The 17,003-nt window shown below is 41.5% G+C and overlaps 2 protein-coding genes across 3 annotated transcripts in view; one reads left to right on the top strand and one right to left on the bottom strand.

The window, feature by feature from the left end:
- The first annotated feature begins 824 nt into the window (after positions 1-824).
- rnf32 (ring finger protein 32) lies at positions 825-7,970 on the top strand. Of its 2 annotated transcripts, XM_085469214.1 has the most exons (7): positions 825-881; positions 1,390-1,624; positions 1,712-1,854; positions 3,251-3,408; positions 3,525-3,633; positions 6,663-6,830; positions 7,637-7,970. In XM_085469214.1, the coding sequence occupies exons 1-7, from the start codon at positions 867-869 to the stop codon at positions 7,865-7,867; spliced, it is 1,059 nt and encodes a 352-aa protein (XP_085325340.1). In that variant the 5' UTR covers positions 825-866; the 3' UTR covers positions 7,868-7,970. The 2 variants fall into 2 exon arrangements, with proteins under 2 accessions (XP_085325340.1, XP_085325341.1); XM_085469215.1 differs by lacking the exon at positions 6,663-6,830.
- A 2,130-nt stretch (positions 7,971-10,100) lies between these two features.
- The window catches only part of lmbr1 (limb development membrane protein 1), a 41,672-nt gene continuing 34,769 nt past the window's right edge, over positions 10,101-17,003 (bottom strand). The window contains exons 16-17 of the mRNA XM_085468248.1: positions 13,130-13,291; positions 10,101-12,676 (exon numbers count right to left, since the gene is read on the bottom strand). Coding sequence (XP_085324374.1) covers positions 12,591-12,676; positions 13,130-13,291 — 248 coding nt within the window. The 3' untranslated portion in view covers positions 10,101-12,590. The remainder of the gene's footprint in view (positions 12,677-13,129; positions 13,292-17,003) is intronic.

The raw sequence follows: 17,003 nt of genomic DNA, 5'->3' as shown, positions 1-17,003 counted from the left end.
AATGATATAAATATATTTTTTAATCAATCTATATTTGTTTTCTGATAATGGCAATAAAAATGTTCAAAAGACACCAACATCACAATCACAGATGAGAAGTCAGTAATAACTGATATAGATATAGTACATGATATTCACTGCAATATAAAAAAATTACCCATTTACAGTTGTTGTTGCGCAGTTGTTGTACTTGGATGTAAATGTGTTCATTTCATAGGCGGTGGGGGATTATGAGGATTGGTTTTAGAGCCAGCTGTATTTGAATCTGCAGTTTCCAGCACTTCCACAGCCCCAGAGGGACTTGAGAAGATATCAACTAAAAACCAAAAGGGTAAAAATGATCACTTACTATAGCTGTCGCACTTTATTCTTTAAGGAAATAAGGTAGGAAGGTTAAAGCGAAGGTGGAGTGAATTGTTGGATTCGATTCTGGTTTCTGGTTGCTCAGTAGATTATATAACTTGCTCATTAGTTTTCTCAGTGGCTCAAGTGAGAACATGTAAATTCAATAAGCTTAGATTAAATCACCGGAGGAAAAAAAAATCACAGAAGTCTGGACTGCAAATAATACAGTACTTACAGTAATACCGTAAATGTAAGCTGCTCAGATTCCACTGCTATTTATGTGATAAAATATTCATCACAAATCCTAAAACACGAATAGCGTTAGAGGTACTTGCGATATTGAACATATTCCTGTATTGTGCAGTTATTAATTAACCACACAAAGTTGAATCCGTGCCGTTTTAGTTTAGAAACTATCGACAGCCAATCAGAGGCACTGATGGGGCTGAGTCTTTGGTTGCTCTGGCGATGCGGAGGGCGGGGACTGGTAACCCGGTAACCACCGAAACACTGCTGATAGGATGGCATTGCGGAAGGTTTGAGTTTTAATTTCAGCTCCTTTTCACCCAGATTTGTGATATTATTTAAACAAAACATTGTAGTTTGCTAATCTGAAAATGTAGTTTTCTTCTACTTCTTTGGTCCTTAGACTTTGACAGACTTCATTAGCTGAAGACTTGAAACTGGGCACAGTGGTTGACAAAATTTCTCCTTTCTGTGGCTTTCTGTAGCTCCATACGGGATAAATAAATAAATAAATAAATAGATAAATAAATAAATATATATATATATATATATATATATATATATATATATATATATATATATATATATATATATATGATGTCTATGTAATTTCTGGATTACCTAATAATCATTTCCTCATGCATTTTGCTGTTATTGTAGACAGTATAGCTCACAGTGTATTCATTTTTGTTTATAGCTTTGTGCTCATCCTCACTGAGATAAATAATTCTGCATTCGCTGCTTTTGCCCAGCTATGCATTTACTGAATGTAACTGCAGCAGTTCACATATTTTACAGAACTTAAAATCCAATGCAAGCAGCAAATTGGTAATCACCTCAGCTGCTTTCCAAGACCACATAATGCGAAGCCTGCTGCATCCAGATTTCTCACTTTCTGACCCTTTGCGGAGACACAGTAGAGGCAAACATCCCCAGGTGAGAGAAGGAGTGGAAGAAAGGGATCTGCAAAGGCGACATGAGCAAGAAGAGAGAGAATACGTGCTTGACCCTGCTCCACCGCCGTTAACTTTAGGTAGAACAAACAGTTGGGGATTTTAGGAAGACTAGGATATGAATTATAACTATTACTTCAAGTAATTTTTATTTTATTTTTTTATAGCTCAAAAGTTAGGTTTGGTGGCCTCCCCTAGAGAAAGACTGACAGAGGATGAGTGGACCCGGGTCAAAGAAAGGTCCGTTCAGCAGGAGGAATCAGCTCAGCCCTGTGCAATATGCAGGGAGGAGTTTCAACTCCAGCCTCAGGTACTCCCCAACACAGTGGCTCCTCTTAATTCCCTGTGTGGGAGCTCTTTTTCCCCCCTTTTCTTCTTACTTTTTTTTTTTTACTGTATTCTGTGTCTGGCCTCAGGGAAGCCTGTGTTTCCCTACACACACACACAGACAAACACACGCACAACCACACACACACACACATGGAAACACAAAGCATCCCCCTCGCCCCCTCCTTCTCCCCTGCAGTTCCTGTATGTTCTAATCTGTGTAGACAACTGTACAAATTTACCCATACTGCCTTGGAACTCAACTGTGACGTGATGATGTAGCAATCAGTGTGTTACTGTGAGGGTCATTCGGTCTTTTACACCTTTCCGATCCCCTTTTAAGATGCCAATCTCCTCAAGAATGCGGGACCAGAATAGACGCCTTCACAAAGAACAGTTGCCATAGATGCGCGTGTAAATATTAGTTTGACTCAGGGGGAGGAAAAAAAAAGTTAATTAGAGCCTGCTAACAAGGGAAAGTGACAAGAGGGAATCTTTGTTGATCTGGCATTTTCTTGAAAGCCTTCATATTGTAACGATTGCAATTGTGCTGCAAATCTTATGTTGCATTCCAGCGTTAATGTGACACTTGAAAATGCTTACGACAGCAGTTGTTGTGAATCGTTCGTGTGGATTGAAGCATTTGCTCCTCTCTGCAGCTGATAATGTTTTGATACTTACCGCGAATTGTTTGCAACACTGCAGGAATAAAATAGCAAGAGCTCTTCTGCTTCCCAAATGTTTTATTTCACTTCTATATTGTGTGTCTGATGGCAAAGTGCAGCCTGAAGCTTTAGAGCGTAGAGAGAGAGAGATGTGAAATCTCTCTCTCTCTGGTCTAATGGCTTGTCGAGCTCCTGGAAATTGTACACTGCAGGGGGCCCTTTCACTGGTGATGGAGTGTGTTGGTCAGGCCAAAAACAATGGGAAATCAATACGCCTCCCCCCTTGCCCTCTAGAGACCTGAGTAAACTGGTTTGTGTGCCCAGCCCCATAGCTTCAGTGCTCTACTTTCAGGCAATAAAGGAGTCCCTCTTACAGGAAGGCTATAGTCCAGGTCCCAGTTGGCCCACTGGGGGTCATGCTGACTCCTTCTATCCTCTTGGTAAATAACAGTGAAAGGCAGATACAGGTGATCACATATGTGCTTGAATACACACAGATTTAGCATGGCTTAAACCTCACAGCCACACACTGTATGTGTTCATAATGCAATCAAGCTTTCCTTAAAACCAATGTGCATTCAGCATCCTTCAGGCTGGAGACAAGTCAGCACCATATATTCAGTCCAACCGGGGAATCTGAGCTGAACATTTTAGGTCAAGATTTTTGATCTTTTTTTCTTTTTCTTTGCATGTTTTCCTTACTGTTCTTTTCAGGTTTTGCTATCCTGCTCTCACGTTTTCCACCGAGCGTGTCTGCAGGCCTTTGAGAGGTTTTCTGGGCGGAAGCGCTGCCCGCTGTGCAGAAGGGAGCCATATGAAACACGTGTCATCAGCGATGCAGCTCGCCTTTTCCAACATCGGTGTGCCACCAGGTAGGGGCGATAAGCTAGTAATATATCTTTAGAGAAATATATATATATCGGCAACACTCGCTGGAATTTGGATGTGTTGTTACATGGGTGTCTTGTCATGTGATGTGTATGTTCAGGATACAAGCTTACTGGCGAGGTTACATGGCTCGTAAATGGTACAGAACTATCAAGAAAACCATCTGCCCAAAAGACAAAAGGCTGAGACGTCAGTTTTTCGAATCAAGGGTGAGATAAACACGGCAGGGATGACATCACAATGATCCCAGCAAACAAACATAAGATCACATCGCAGGGCGTCAAGCCTCCATTTTTTATTTATTTCTTTCCACATTTAACTCGGACATTCTTTGACTGTGTAGCTGGTCAAATAATGGCCGTGATGACTATCACATATTGAGGGTTCAGACGTGGGTTTCAGGGACTCGCTGACCCCAGTGCTAGCACACACACACACGCACACTTCTTCACCTGCTCTCACCCTCTTGAGCTCCTTTGATCTTTTGTGAATCATACACTGTTTGTCCACGAATGTGAAGAGAGTTTTGTGTTTTAGTCAAACAGTCTGGACATTCCTGGGTCAACACAACTGCACCAGGTCTCGTGTGTATGCTTGGGTTGCTTTTTCTTTATGTCTGGTGTGTGTATGTGTGTGTTCAGTCCTGTCACTGGGTAATATGGAAGAAGGGGAAGAGGAGAGGGAGGTGAAAATGTCTTTGGATGCTTGATGCAGTTTGTGATATGTTGAAAGCTAAGGCGGACTCGATAAGAGGTCATTTTTACAAACCCCTGACCACTGATCTCGTAATCTGTCAGGGAATGGGGTCGTTTGACTCTGAAGCTGTGTCGCTTTCATGACGGCTCTCAGGAAAAGGGAACATTGCCACCTAGTGAACCTCCCCCAGCTAAGGCCTTGAATGACCAAAGGCTAAACGGGTCACCATTTTTCTTTACCAAACATCTGTTTGCAGAGTAACCCCTCGTGAAAATTCATCCAGCGGCCATTGTTTGTAATAGATAAAGCTCCAATGCACGTATGTTTTTATGTCTCTATGGAGTGTTGCAATCATGCAAAGTGCTCCTTTCCTTCCAAGAGGCTGATTAAGCACAAGTGACAAATGCGTGAGGGCCACACTTACAATGTGTCGTAAGGGTCACAGTGTCCCACCCATCCCCCTGTCCGTCTCCATCTTCTCGCCTATAAAGCGTCCCTACAGCTGTCACATAAACAAAGACACAGCCTTTACTGAGGCAATTAACTCTGTTCTAACACATTAGACCACATCCATGTGCACATTCTCAGGATGGAGTCAGCTGTATCAGCTACTCTACATTCAAGTTGTGTGATTCAGTGGTTGTGGGTGGTCATGAGATTGTCTCATATCTTTTGTCACACCGAGGATGATCTTCAAGAGCCGCGCACCGCAGCGCTGACAGGTCTGATTGACTTGATTTTCAAGAGGGAGACTTATTTGCTTAGCTGACTGTAATGCAAACAGGCGTGTTAGCGCTGAGCCGGGACCTGTATGAGTGGGAGAAACCTATTCTTTCGGTTTTTCCTTATGATAACACACGGCAATAAAGCATCTTTGTATCATGAAGCTACAGGTGTTCCCGAAGGTGTTCCTCAGAAAAAAACACTGACAACAACAGGCCAGTTTCAGAACTCTTATCAGCTTATCCAGATGTCCAGCTTTCAATTTTCGTCCTGTTTCGGAGGTCCGACCCTGAGTCAACACATTACCTCGAGACAGTTCCGACAACTACGTGGATTGCTGTGAGATAACGTAGCGTGCCCCCCTCCCCACTCTCTTGTCTGCATCGACTGTGGAGCGAGGCAAAGTTCATCAGAGGCTGAGCTGTTTGCATTGACTGTCGAAAAAAAGTCCGCCAGCCACATAAAACCCTCCATCCGAATGCTTAACAGTTGTTTAATTAGTGATAAAAGCCTAGCTGTAAAGCAATTCTGATGTCACTGTGGCAGGCTAAGGGATAAGGTTTGTATTTGTGCATGTATGAAAGCAGGTGCTGGGCCAAACGCTCCTCTGCTGTTAACGCACTTACAAATTATTCTTACTTTTGCGAGGTGCACAGACCAATAGTGTGACTGTCTTATGTGATTAAGTGAATCGCTGGAGGTTTAAGACTATTGATCAAACAAGACGAGATTTTAAACACATCACCCCGAGCTTGAGGAAGGTCTGATAAAAATTTCTGCAGAACATCAAATCGCTTGTAGCCTGCACGAAGACACGATAGTTGTTGAACTAGTTAAAATATTCAAATCAGAAGGCTTTAAATGAATGTACAGCCTCTTCATATTTTCATTGAGTATGTTTTAATTGTTGCCTAGCAACAGCTGCTGTAAATGGGAGAAGACAGATGAATTCTGTGTAGATAGACATCAAAATAATAATTTAAAAAAGACTTTAAAATGGTCAAACTGACAATTGAATAGCTGACTAAATGCTTCAGAGAGAGGAGTGAAGACGCTGTATTTAAAGTCCACATCCCTCTTTGGAAAATGTTGCCCACACACCAAATAATATCCAAAATAGAAGAATTTGTGGGGCATGCGGGTAGGCTATGTTTTACTTGGTTTAAATGCTGCTTCTTCACAGTAGTATTCTTGTGAAGTGATACTGAATTTTTAAGTAGTTAAATTTAAAGTAGTTAAATCACACTGGACTCAGTCTGTGTTGTCTATGTATCGAAAAGGAAAGCTCAATTTCACCTGAATAGACAGAAAACCGACCATGACATGTGATATATTCCATCTAGCTGAGAAAGATAAAGTCATGCTGGTTAAGCTGATCCAGAAATATGGCTTTGGAACAAATATCAAGAAATCAGAAGTTGCTTTAGAAAAGAGGAGTTCGTATTCAGTCGTTTAGATTGAACAATTACTATGCAATTGGTTTGACTGAGTGTCTGCCCAGACGGTGTGTAGCAGTTTGCGTGTGCGTCTGGTGTATGAAGCAGAAAAAAGTGTAAGTGATATGTGTGTTTCCATGTTTCCCAGCACCCTCTTCCTTTTTTTTTACTGGTTTCCATTAATTCTCCATGCTAGTGGGAGATGTGACTGTATCGATCTGGCTGTTTAACAACTGCACCCTGTCAGCGTGCCTCAGCCATTACAATACACGCACACATACACACACAAACACAATTAGCCTTCGCCGAAAACACGACTCTATTGTGCGGCTGAATGAAAACGTTCGCATCCTTTGTGCCGCTAAAATGGTTTTTCTAATTAGTTGCAGGAGTTGAATGACAGCTTTGTCCGATACTGTCACACCGACACGGAGGCTTTTCTGAGTGATATCGACCGCTCGCTGTCATCAAGCAGACGAGTGTTCCAGCAGCTGGAGAGAAAGAGCGTCTCCGAACCTCAGGAGAACGATTGGGACCGAATAAAGAGCCAGGTCAGGGGGCGAGATACACTAGAAGCCGCTTGTATCATTAAACAAGGCTCCATAAAAATATCTAATCCGGGTCTGATTCTTCTTCCAGCCTTGCCTTTCCCTTGACAAGTCAATGCTTGCAAGGGGACCACAGCATCACAGCTGCAATACAGAAAGTACATATCTCTCAGAGGTGATCATTCATTTTTACCAAATGAATGTGAGTGAGTAGGCTAATAATCCTCTGTGTTTATCAAAAAACACGAGCAAGTCTGATGATGCACGGCAGGCTTTTCATCACCTGGCCTACTGCGGAGGAACTGAAAAGACATTAAGATTTGCTGTTCCTTAAGGCCCCATTGTTGGCTTTCATTGCAGTCAGTGCCATTTTTCCATAGAGGGAGTGGGGTGTGTGCAAAGAAGATGTCTGTTTTTTTTCTTTATCTGGTGTGAAAAGGTTGAGCACAAGGCAGGAGTGGCTCAGCCTTGACATGAAGCATCAAACGCTGAATGCGCTTTCAACACATGCCTTGCACCTTTTTCACGGGTACAAACTCTATAAACTGGCGTGCAGCTCGTTATGAAACATTAAACAGCGGGCGCATGCTGGCCCTTAAATACAGGAAGCTTGCCTTTGGTTAATCATTGGTGAATCCATGCATGTGATGCTTTGTTTTGTATAAGGATCGCTGATAAACGCGTTATTGCTTCGTGTCCGATCAAACCTGTCAGGTTCTGCCAACAGAACCTCAGTGTCCTCTTATTGTGCAGGTACATATTAAGGCAAGTTCAAGAGAATTCATGTGATTTACTTCAAACTCTTACAGGTTATCCAGAGAGGTGTGTGGGACTGCCCCATTTGCCTGACTGCACTAAGCAACCTCAGCCTCCTGACAGTATCGGCGAGATCCAACCATCAACAGCGGAGACCAACCGTGCTCCTGTCCTGTTCCCACCTTTTCCACCAGCTCTGTCTTGAGGCCTTTGAGGCCTTCTCTGCAGATAGTAGACCTTTGTGTCCACTGTGCAGATCTGCGTACCACAAAAAACCTATCTAATAGGGTGGAGAAGGCAATCTGGATGACTCCATGTGGGTCGCTTAATATAAAATCAGAATTAGCTGTATAAAATACTAAAATAAAATAAGCATTTTTGCTGAAGCTGTGCAGAATTATGCTTTCGTCAATGAATATTCTCTGGGTTACAGCCTCTACATAGAGGTGGGTCACAAACTGTTTAAAAAACACATTTTCAGTTTTGTTAGAAACCTCAACCAAATCAGTTTTTCTCTGGGAAACTTCTTGAATTTGTTCCAATTTTTGTTTTCCTTCAACCAACTTTGAACCAGTATCACAATTTTGATAGTTGCACAACTGCACCAATTTAATGTCTGTGACACAGGGTAGCAGAGTGGTAGCCTGGATATTTTATCTGTTTTCTGATCACTCGAGAAGACTTCAAATGTCAATATCCCTTTCCACCACATCACAAAGCTATTCGATTGAGATCTGGTAACTCTGAAGGACTACAGTGAATTTTTTTTATCATGTTCAAGAAACCAGTTTGAGATGTTTTGAGCTTTGTGACATGGTGTGTTATCCTGCTGGAAGCTCCCATCAGTAGATGGCCACACTGTGGTCACAAATGGATGGACATGGTCAGCAACAATACTCAGGTAGGCTGTGGTATTTTATCAAAGCTCAGTCGGTAACAAGGGGCTCAAAGTGTAGCAAGAAAATATCTCCTGAACCACTACACAACTAGCAGCCTGTACTGTTGATGCAAGACAGCAGGGATCCTGACTCTATTATCTCCTAATTACGGCCTAAGTTTGGTGAACCCTTGTGAATTGTAGCCTCAGTTCTTAGCTGACAGGAGTGGCATCCAGTATGGTCTTCTGCTGCTGTAAATATCTGCTTCGAGGTTCAAAATGTTGCGCATACAGAGATGCTCTTTTGCATACCTTATTTGTAATGAGTGCTTATTTCTTATCAGCTCGAAGTAGTCTGGCCATTCTCGTCTGACCTCTGACATCAAAGCATTTTCATCCAAAGACCTGCTGCTTACAGGATGATTTTTTTAAGACCGTTCTCTGTAAACCCTAGAGATGGTTGTATGGGGAAAGTCAAAGCAATCAGCGTTTTCTAAAATACTCAGGCCAGCCCATTAACAACCAACAACCAGTCAGTCACTTAGATCACCTTCTTTCCACATTCTCATCCTTAGTTTGAACTAAGACCACCTTAACTAAGTCTACAAGCCTTAAAGCAATACATTTCTGCAGTTTGATTGGCTGATATTTGTATTACTAAGCACCTGTACCAAATGAAGTGACCAGCAAGTGTACATATTACACTGACTTTGACTTCATATTGTGACACTTTGAGTGGGTGTAAAATTGCTTTGGCTGCAGTTTTAACAGAGCATTGAGATGATTTTGAGCCCCGGAAATCTCATGAGGTTTTCACCTATAATTAAGATGTTATGAGGGATAAAAAATAAAAAATAAAAAAAAATGACGGAATACATAAGGCAAATTGAAAAGTGTCCATATTAGACCCACCCTATTATAGTATGCAAGAAAAATGTCGCAAAGCTTCATTAAAATGCTACGGTTTATGTACAATAAATAAATAAAACCAGCTGATCCTGAGGGTTTCAGGTAGGGATAACTTAATCATCTATCACAGTTAAACATTAAATATGAAGCTGGAACCGACAGGCCGTGATCTCGGCATAATCATGCAGGGTGAAGAAGTGAAGCAGACTAAAACCACAACTAAAGCGTACATAAAACTCTGCATCGCTCACGTTTACTTTGTGCATTAAAAAGAAACACGAGAGACGTTATTTACCAAACAGCAGCTAGCCCTTGTGTAGTTGTGCCACCGTGAGAGTTAACAGGCAACCAGCAGCTGTTGTTTGACAAGACATAATTATAGCGCATAGCTCCCCATTAAACCACAAGCTATCTTTTCATTGCTTATTTATGGATTAAACAAGTGAGATATTATGTTGGTGAGCTTTATAGGTGCCATTTTTCTTTATATCTGAGGACGGAGCTAGGATGGCTTCCCAGTCTTACCCTGAGCAAAGCTAATAACATCCTGCCATCATACCCACAACACAAATATTACAATGGTGTCATTCTTCTGATCCAACACATCCACATTTTCACCTTTTATTATGGGAAGGAAAGAAACTGATTACTGGACAAGTAATAGGTAAACATTGAAGTCACAATTAGCCAACGACCGCTGATGACCTGATTGCCTCAGTGACAAATGAAAATAAGTTGAAGCATTTTCTTTTATTTGCAAACACACAAACATCGAAAAGAACAAAACATTACATTTAGCAGACTGAAGAATTGTTTAAAAAAAAATACATTCACAAAAAACATGTACCAAAATTACATGCAGGGGTCGAGTGTCAGATGGAAAGAAATGAAAGCCTGCTCACTGACATTTCAGAGCAATTTTCAAGTTTTTTGACCCCCCCCCCCTTACAAAAACCCCATTAAACAGATTTATTGTAAATGCAGTATGCAGAGTTTGATTGTGATGCTTTATTAGGGGTGTGACACTTTCCTGCAGTGTGTAGCTGAGTGGATGGACGCACGGGTTTAACCTTTTCACCCAGATGAAGAATTATTAATTTTAATCTCTAATCCATCAGTGTCACCCTTTGACCTACCACATTAATTTGTGCCACAATGGTATTTTTCACAGTATGCAGACATCAGCGTGCTTTTACTGGAAACAAATAAAATGACAAGAAACATACCAGGACATGTACCTCAAGTTTCTGCCACTACACAACTTGCTCTCTTGATATGGCCTTGATCACAAATCAGACACATGGCTGTACTTTGGATTTGGGATGAAAAGCCGACATAATCACCATTTACAAAACATTCTCAGGTCTGATTGGAGAAGTTGGTGTCAGTGAGTTTTTTCCTTAATTCCAGTCTTTGTAACAACATCAAATTGCAGTCAGTTTTTGGTGCAAAAAAATTCTCCTTCCCATTTCGATTGCATATACAAATTCAGCTTTTTTTCCTCCTTCTTTTCATCACTCTATCACTTAAACGACCATGAAAATACAAAGCGCGCACACACACACACACACACACACACACACAATCATCATGAGATCACTCTAATCTAGCCTCAATGGAGCTGATGTGACATAAACATTCATGGCAAAAAGAAATGGCTTCAGACTAGAAACTCTGGCATACAGGAGATCACAGTGGAACTGTCTACACGCTCACAATGCCCACGCACACACGCACGTGTGCACGGACAAAAACTCCACAGAACCTTAACATTAAGCCTGCTTTTTCGTATAAGGCATTTAAGGTGGTTCTGGAGACAAAGAACATCACAGTTCAGAAGATTATGCAGCAATACAACATGTAAAAGGGGCCTGAGTCACCTAGTCTTTCTCACAGCAACAAAGCTGGATGTTTTCTTACTCATGCATTCTGTGTGAAGACCTACAGATTTGCATTAGATGAAGCTGTTTATAAAAAAAATATATATATAGGTATATGTACAAGAAAATACAGAATGCTTAGTGATTCAGACCCTGGGTGCGAGCCCAATGTTTACATCCAAAATAGGTATGAAACAATGAAATATGTACATGTGTATACAACATTTACAAAGAAACGTGACCATTTCTGTGCCCTGTATAAAAAAAAAAAAAGTTTCTTTCCTTCTTTATTTACTTATTTTTGAGGATTTTGGGGTGTGGAATAAGCAATATTGCGGTGACATTTTCCTCCGATGTGCATAAAAGAATACAACCTCGTCCTCACTTTCAAACCTGCTCATTTGAAGCGAAGTGAAATAAAACTCCCACATAGTTTCCCATTTGTGGAGCCGCTCAAGTCAAATCTGGAGCACCCAAAAAAAAGTTCTCATCCTACTTCATACAAACTAATGACATCATCAATAAAGTTAAAGCGCACTTGGAGTAAAGCCAGATAAAATGACTGATGACAGTCCCGAGTGCTAAAAATTTGAGGCCCTTTTATTAAGAATGACAGTGCCTAATTCACAATATGTGAGCCGTATTGATGCTGTGCAGTTTTACAGACCAGCCGTGATGAGTGGGAATAAATGACTCGTCCTCACGCTTCACAAAGCTCTTGGTTATTTTTCACATTTTTTGACAAACTGACACCTCATTACGCCTGTATCAGTTAACATTAGAACAACAACAGCAAAAACCCTCTCTCTAAGACCCTTAACTGTGAGTGCACCCTGCCTCACTGTCACAGACACATTAACAATAAAAAAAAAAAACTGTCTAATTGAATTGTGTAGGTGAAATTTATGTTAGTGAACACAGAGGTAAATGTAAGACTCTGGTTGCTTCTGTGTAGTGCGGTGGTGTAAAGGTTGTAAGAGAATGGGCAGAGGGAGGGAGAGAATGCCCCTGAAGCAAAAGATGGGTGGTTTGAAGTCACAGTCGTGGTTGAGGTCAACTTCAAGGTCACTGCAGTGATGCCAGTCTATTTCAATCCTCAGTCTCAGCCCTGCCCCTGTCCCAGCTTCCATCCGAGACGCAGAGGATGGAATGTCACGAAGCTAAATTGCTCTCAGCCTCCATTTGCAGCATCCGTCAGACACTGCCTGGGTTTATTAAGTTCCTTCCAATCCTTTTCACCTTTCAGCAGTCAGGCAGTACTGTCGAAATATCCCTTTGGCTGCATTTACGTGTGTAGGTGTCTGTGCATGTGTGTATGCGTGTGTTGATCTATCGTCCCTTTCACAGAGTTTTCTGATGCCCATTGGCCGAGAGCTTCCCAGATTCAGGGTCTGTGGGGCTGTTTGACAGTTGCAATTTATCCAGACCTGGGCAGTGGGAGATAAGGCAGAAAAATCTCATTAAAAAGCCTCAGACTTTCACTTAGACAGAAGTATTGATGTCCTTTTTCCTCCCTCGGTTCTTCTGTCTGGCATTTTCTAGCCCTATCCCACCCTGTGTATCAAACATGCAGGGCCCGTCACCACAAGCCTTGGGGACTAGTCTCATCTTCTGTCACATGTCAGTTCAGCGACACGCTGGACGTGTCGCTCTATCAGAGAGAAATAAACACCATTTCTCTCCAAAGCTACCAACTAGGTTGGATTTGTCAGCGTCTCAAAATTAGGATTAAATTGAGCAGTCACATACTATCAGACAGACGTAGAACCAACATAGCTGTACTGAGGCACGTGAAAGACTACGCACTGTCCTGTACTATATACTGAAAGCTGCTGGTTAGAAACTTTTAGGATATGTACAGACCCTGTTGATGAATTTACCTAACGCCTTCAGGAGCTCTTCCCGGACCGCTGAGGTGAATTTCCTCACGAGACAAAGTGTTGTCACAACTGCAAACAGCAGGTTGTACGAAAGGACGATGTAAAAGTTTCCCAGCCAATTAAATCTGCCAAAGTCTCCCAAAAGATCAAACCTGGTGATGCCTGTGAAGGACAGAGACACACGCACACACAACTGGGTTACAAATGAGGTTGACATTCATTCAAAAATGTGCAATTTCTTACTCAGAACCGTGACCTTTAATAACTCTTCACACAAAGCTGTGATAACCAAGAGTCGAAATGTTTTCTCCTCAGCTGAATTCCACAAAATAAACAAAACCCTGAGAAAAATGAAGTTCATCTTTCCAAGGCTCCTTCTGACAAGACAAGTATTGTTCATAAGAATTCTTCCTAACAAAAGCAGAAGGCTGCAGCAAACTTATGAGCCTCTTTGAAAATGTCATTCTCCTCAGGCCCATCTTTTTCAAAAAGTAAAAAAAGAAAGAAAAAAAGAAAATAAAAATCTGAAAAGGGGGCTTATATACAAAAACAATTTAATATGGATTACAGGAATTAATACATTTCTGACTTGTAATAAAAAAAACTACTTGTAATAGCGTTGGTGCACTTTGGGTCTGAGACCAGCCCTGTGTTGTAAGGTGGTACAAAAACAACTACTTCAAGAACTCCACAGATTCACACCACTAGTCTTCACGCATGCAATTCTAATTTCTGTTGACAAATCTGCACATTTCCAAGCAGATTTACGCCCAAATCTGAAAAAATAAATCAATCAATCAAACAAAAACTAACCTACATTAGGTATTTCCACCCTCTTCAATAACCTATTGCGAAGACAGAGTGTGCCCACTGAAATCTCAAACACTATGGACAATTCATATTTGTCCAATCTCCCCTGTAAGGTCAACTCGTGAACCTCTAGACCACTTTTAGCACTGCTGCCACACTGCTGTGAATATGTCATCATGACCTTTGTGCATTGTTCATCTTCAATTTGTCTCCATCGACGGCCACATTAACACAGTTTACGTTAATGAACTGATATTTCAGCTGTGTTTTACCAGTTTGCCACACTGACGGGAATCCAGTGTCCAGTGCAGAGGTATAGTGGTCCCATCACGACTTCAGGGAGTGATCTTAAAATCGACCACGCTAAAAGCGATCCGGAGACGGCCTTGAAGGGAGGTCATCCAAATGTACAGCGTGTAAGAATTCTGATTTGGTTTGGACCAAAGCAATTTCACTCAGGCTTGGGTAAACATCCACTGACCCACTGCATGGCAGAGTTGCTGCTTATTTTTATCACTTGGCTGCATCTTGGTTAATGTGAGCACAATTCTCTGAGGAACATAAAAGGATGGCGAGCTAATTATAGCAGCTAAGGTGGCTTGCAGGTGGACTTCATCTCTCCTTCAGACAAAGATAAAGGAGCTCCCTCTTAGCTCTACACTGCCAGACCAATTTCAAACCATCTGTCACAGCTGATCACATGCAGCTTGGAAAGCCATCAACACCCTTTTGTTTTCCTGCTTATCCATCCATGCGTTCATGCACTCTAGCTGCGCCATCCCACAGAGTACTGTGGGGAGATAATTAAGCTTTCAATAACCTGTGTGCACAGATCTGTTTAATGTTATTAAATCATCTTCTCCTATGTTAATTTTGCATGCAACATTGATGAAGGAAATTACTGCATCAATATTTAAAGTCCAAGTACCATAACGGTATCCTGTCCTGCTATCTGTAAGCAGAAATCACATTCTCATGCATCAGACTGAGGAAGCCCTAGTCCCTGGACATTCAACTTCTCCTGTAACATCTTCACAACCTCTGTCATCAATTAGATTGGGCAATCGATTCAGCGTCTGGAGAGATGTATTTACAGCCGCAGTAAGCGGTTTGGCAAGCATCAAGGACCTTTAACAAAATTGCTTGAGAAAAGGTGGGGAGAGCGATGATGGAGACCCCAGTCAATACAGCTAGCCACTGTGGTCGGGCTAAATTCATTTCTAATGCCAAAGGTTTTAAACTTGGGTTAGTAATGTGAGAAAATCTAATTGAGGGTTTCAAAAAAAAAAAACCCATTTCAGTCTCTGAAATGTCGGTAGGGAGACGGAGACATTATCATGCTGCTGTTCAGAGCCGTCAGGACGTTACACTGTGTTTCCATCTTCACTCTGACCCTGCCTCAACTCAGCAGAGACCAACATGTCATGCAGAATTTGTCAAAGTTTTAAATATGAATTGGTGCAAAGTAAAACCAAGCCATAACGTCTGGTGATATTACCATTAATCAAGCTGGATTTGATGGTGATGCAGCTTAAAGTGCACAGAGAGAGACATTAAAGTTCACCCAAACATGTGTAACCTGCAGAGGTGGGAGGGGAGGGTGGAGCTGGTTGTGATGTGCATTTGGTGTAACTAAACATTTGTTAATACACTATTAAACATGCTGCGTGCTCTAGCACAATTCCCTTATCTCTTACACAGTGCATATTTACCACCCACCGACATAAAAATGCCTCACGTCAACACACGAAACCCTTTCTTGTCTCTTAACATCTCACTTCGCCACACTCAACTCTTTGCACGTCTTTTTTTATCTTGTGCTGAACGGCCTTTTCTCTTCAACTCTGTCTCATGCATTTATTCCTTTTCATCCATTCAGTGTCACAAAGCAGAACCTGTTGATATTTTGTAAAGCTCCCAGTGAGTCACTGTATGCTCACTCCATCCTATTTTCCCACTCTGTTGCTCTCACACATACTTGCACGCACACACACACACACACACACACACACACACACACACATGCGCACACACACACACAAAAGTAGTGCTATTTAAACAGCTGTGCTCTGCACTCTGCATGTTTATTAGTGCCATTGTGATGGTGCTACTCCTGTCATTTTTATTCTGCCTGCACTCTTTTCTAACATCACCATGAGAGACTGTAGGAGAATTCAACTCCTGTGACCTGGTGTTGGTGGTAACAATGAAAATTGTTGTGGGAGAGGAAGATTTAATCTTTCTTCTTGTTTGTGCCAAGGACAAAATGACAGCTCTGATAAGTCTGTAACCTACATTTCAATCATTCAGTCGTAACACAGCAAAAATACCAGCTTCTGTAAAGCTCACTAATGAGCATGCTGTATCTTGTTTCTTTCATTAACAAAGTCTGTTTTTGGGCAGGAATATTTCTTGTCTGTTCTGCATGTTCAGATTATAAAAGGAGATACAGTATGCTGGTCTCAGCCAGGATAACCCTGAAAGAGAGGTTTTGATCTTTTTCAGGTTTTCCTTGATAAACCAGCAGTTGGAACTTTTGCATCGTTCATTTGGTAGTGAGAGTGGACATGCTTATAGCGAGGACAAGCCATAGACCAAAGTTAGTCTGGGAACCCATCAGCTTGCCAATAACTTTGTTCTTTACACACCAGAAACACCAACTGGAATAGAGGATAACTGATACCATGACCAAACGCTGTTCTGTCCACCAGAATGGATCTGGATAATTTAAAAAAAAATTTAAAAAAAAAGAAGCTAACAGAAAACAAACTGATCTGTAAATGATAGCGGTTTATAGAGATTACACCAATGGGCCTTACTGTCGACCGCTTTCTTTTTTAGACCATTATCCTTTCTCTGAATGCAGAGTTTCTTTTTCCCCCCCTTCCAATCTGTATTTCTATCAGTGCAGTTTACTCTGTCCCTGGTGCTACCTTTTCTGCCCTCTTCAAATCTGGAAAACCAATTGCTGCTGGTTGCACATTGCAAAAGGGTTGGCCTGTTCACAATATTTAAAACTCTGGTATAAATCAAGTTGGATTTTCCCAGCCTTGCATGTCCTCCC

This window comes from Copadichromis virginalis, linkage group LG9 (genome assembly GCF_057382275.1).
Source record: "Copadichromis virginalis isolate Kocher_CV1m ecotype Utaka linkage group LG9, C_Virginalis_male_GT1.1, whole genome shotgun sequence".
NCBI classification, from domain to species: Eukaryota; Metazoa; Chordata; class Actinopteri; order Cichliformes; family Cichlidae; genus Copadichromis; species Copadichromis virginalis.
This window is presented reverse-complemented; position numbering and strand designations above follow the sequence as displayed.

Bases quoted from the DNA above. Each gene is read 5' to 3' on its own strand.
- rnf32 (XM_085469214.1), top strand. The intron at 1,625-1,711 runs GTAGAACAAACA...ATTTTTTTATAG, and splicing joins TCCACCGCCGTTAACTTTAG to CTCAAAAGTTAGGTTTGGTG. The intron at 3,409-3,524 runs GTAGGGGCGATA...GTGTATGTTCAG, and splicing joins CAACATCGGTGTGCCACCAG to GATACAAGCTTACTGGCGAG.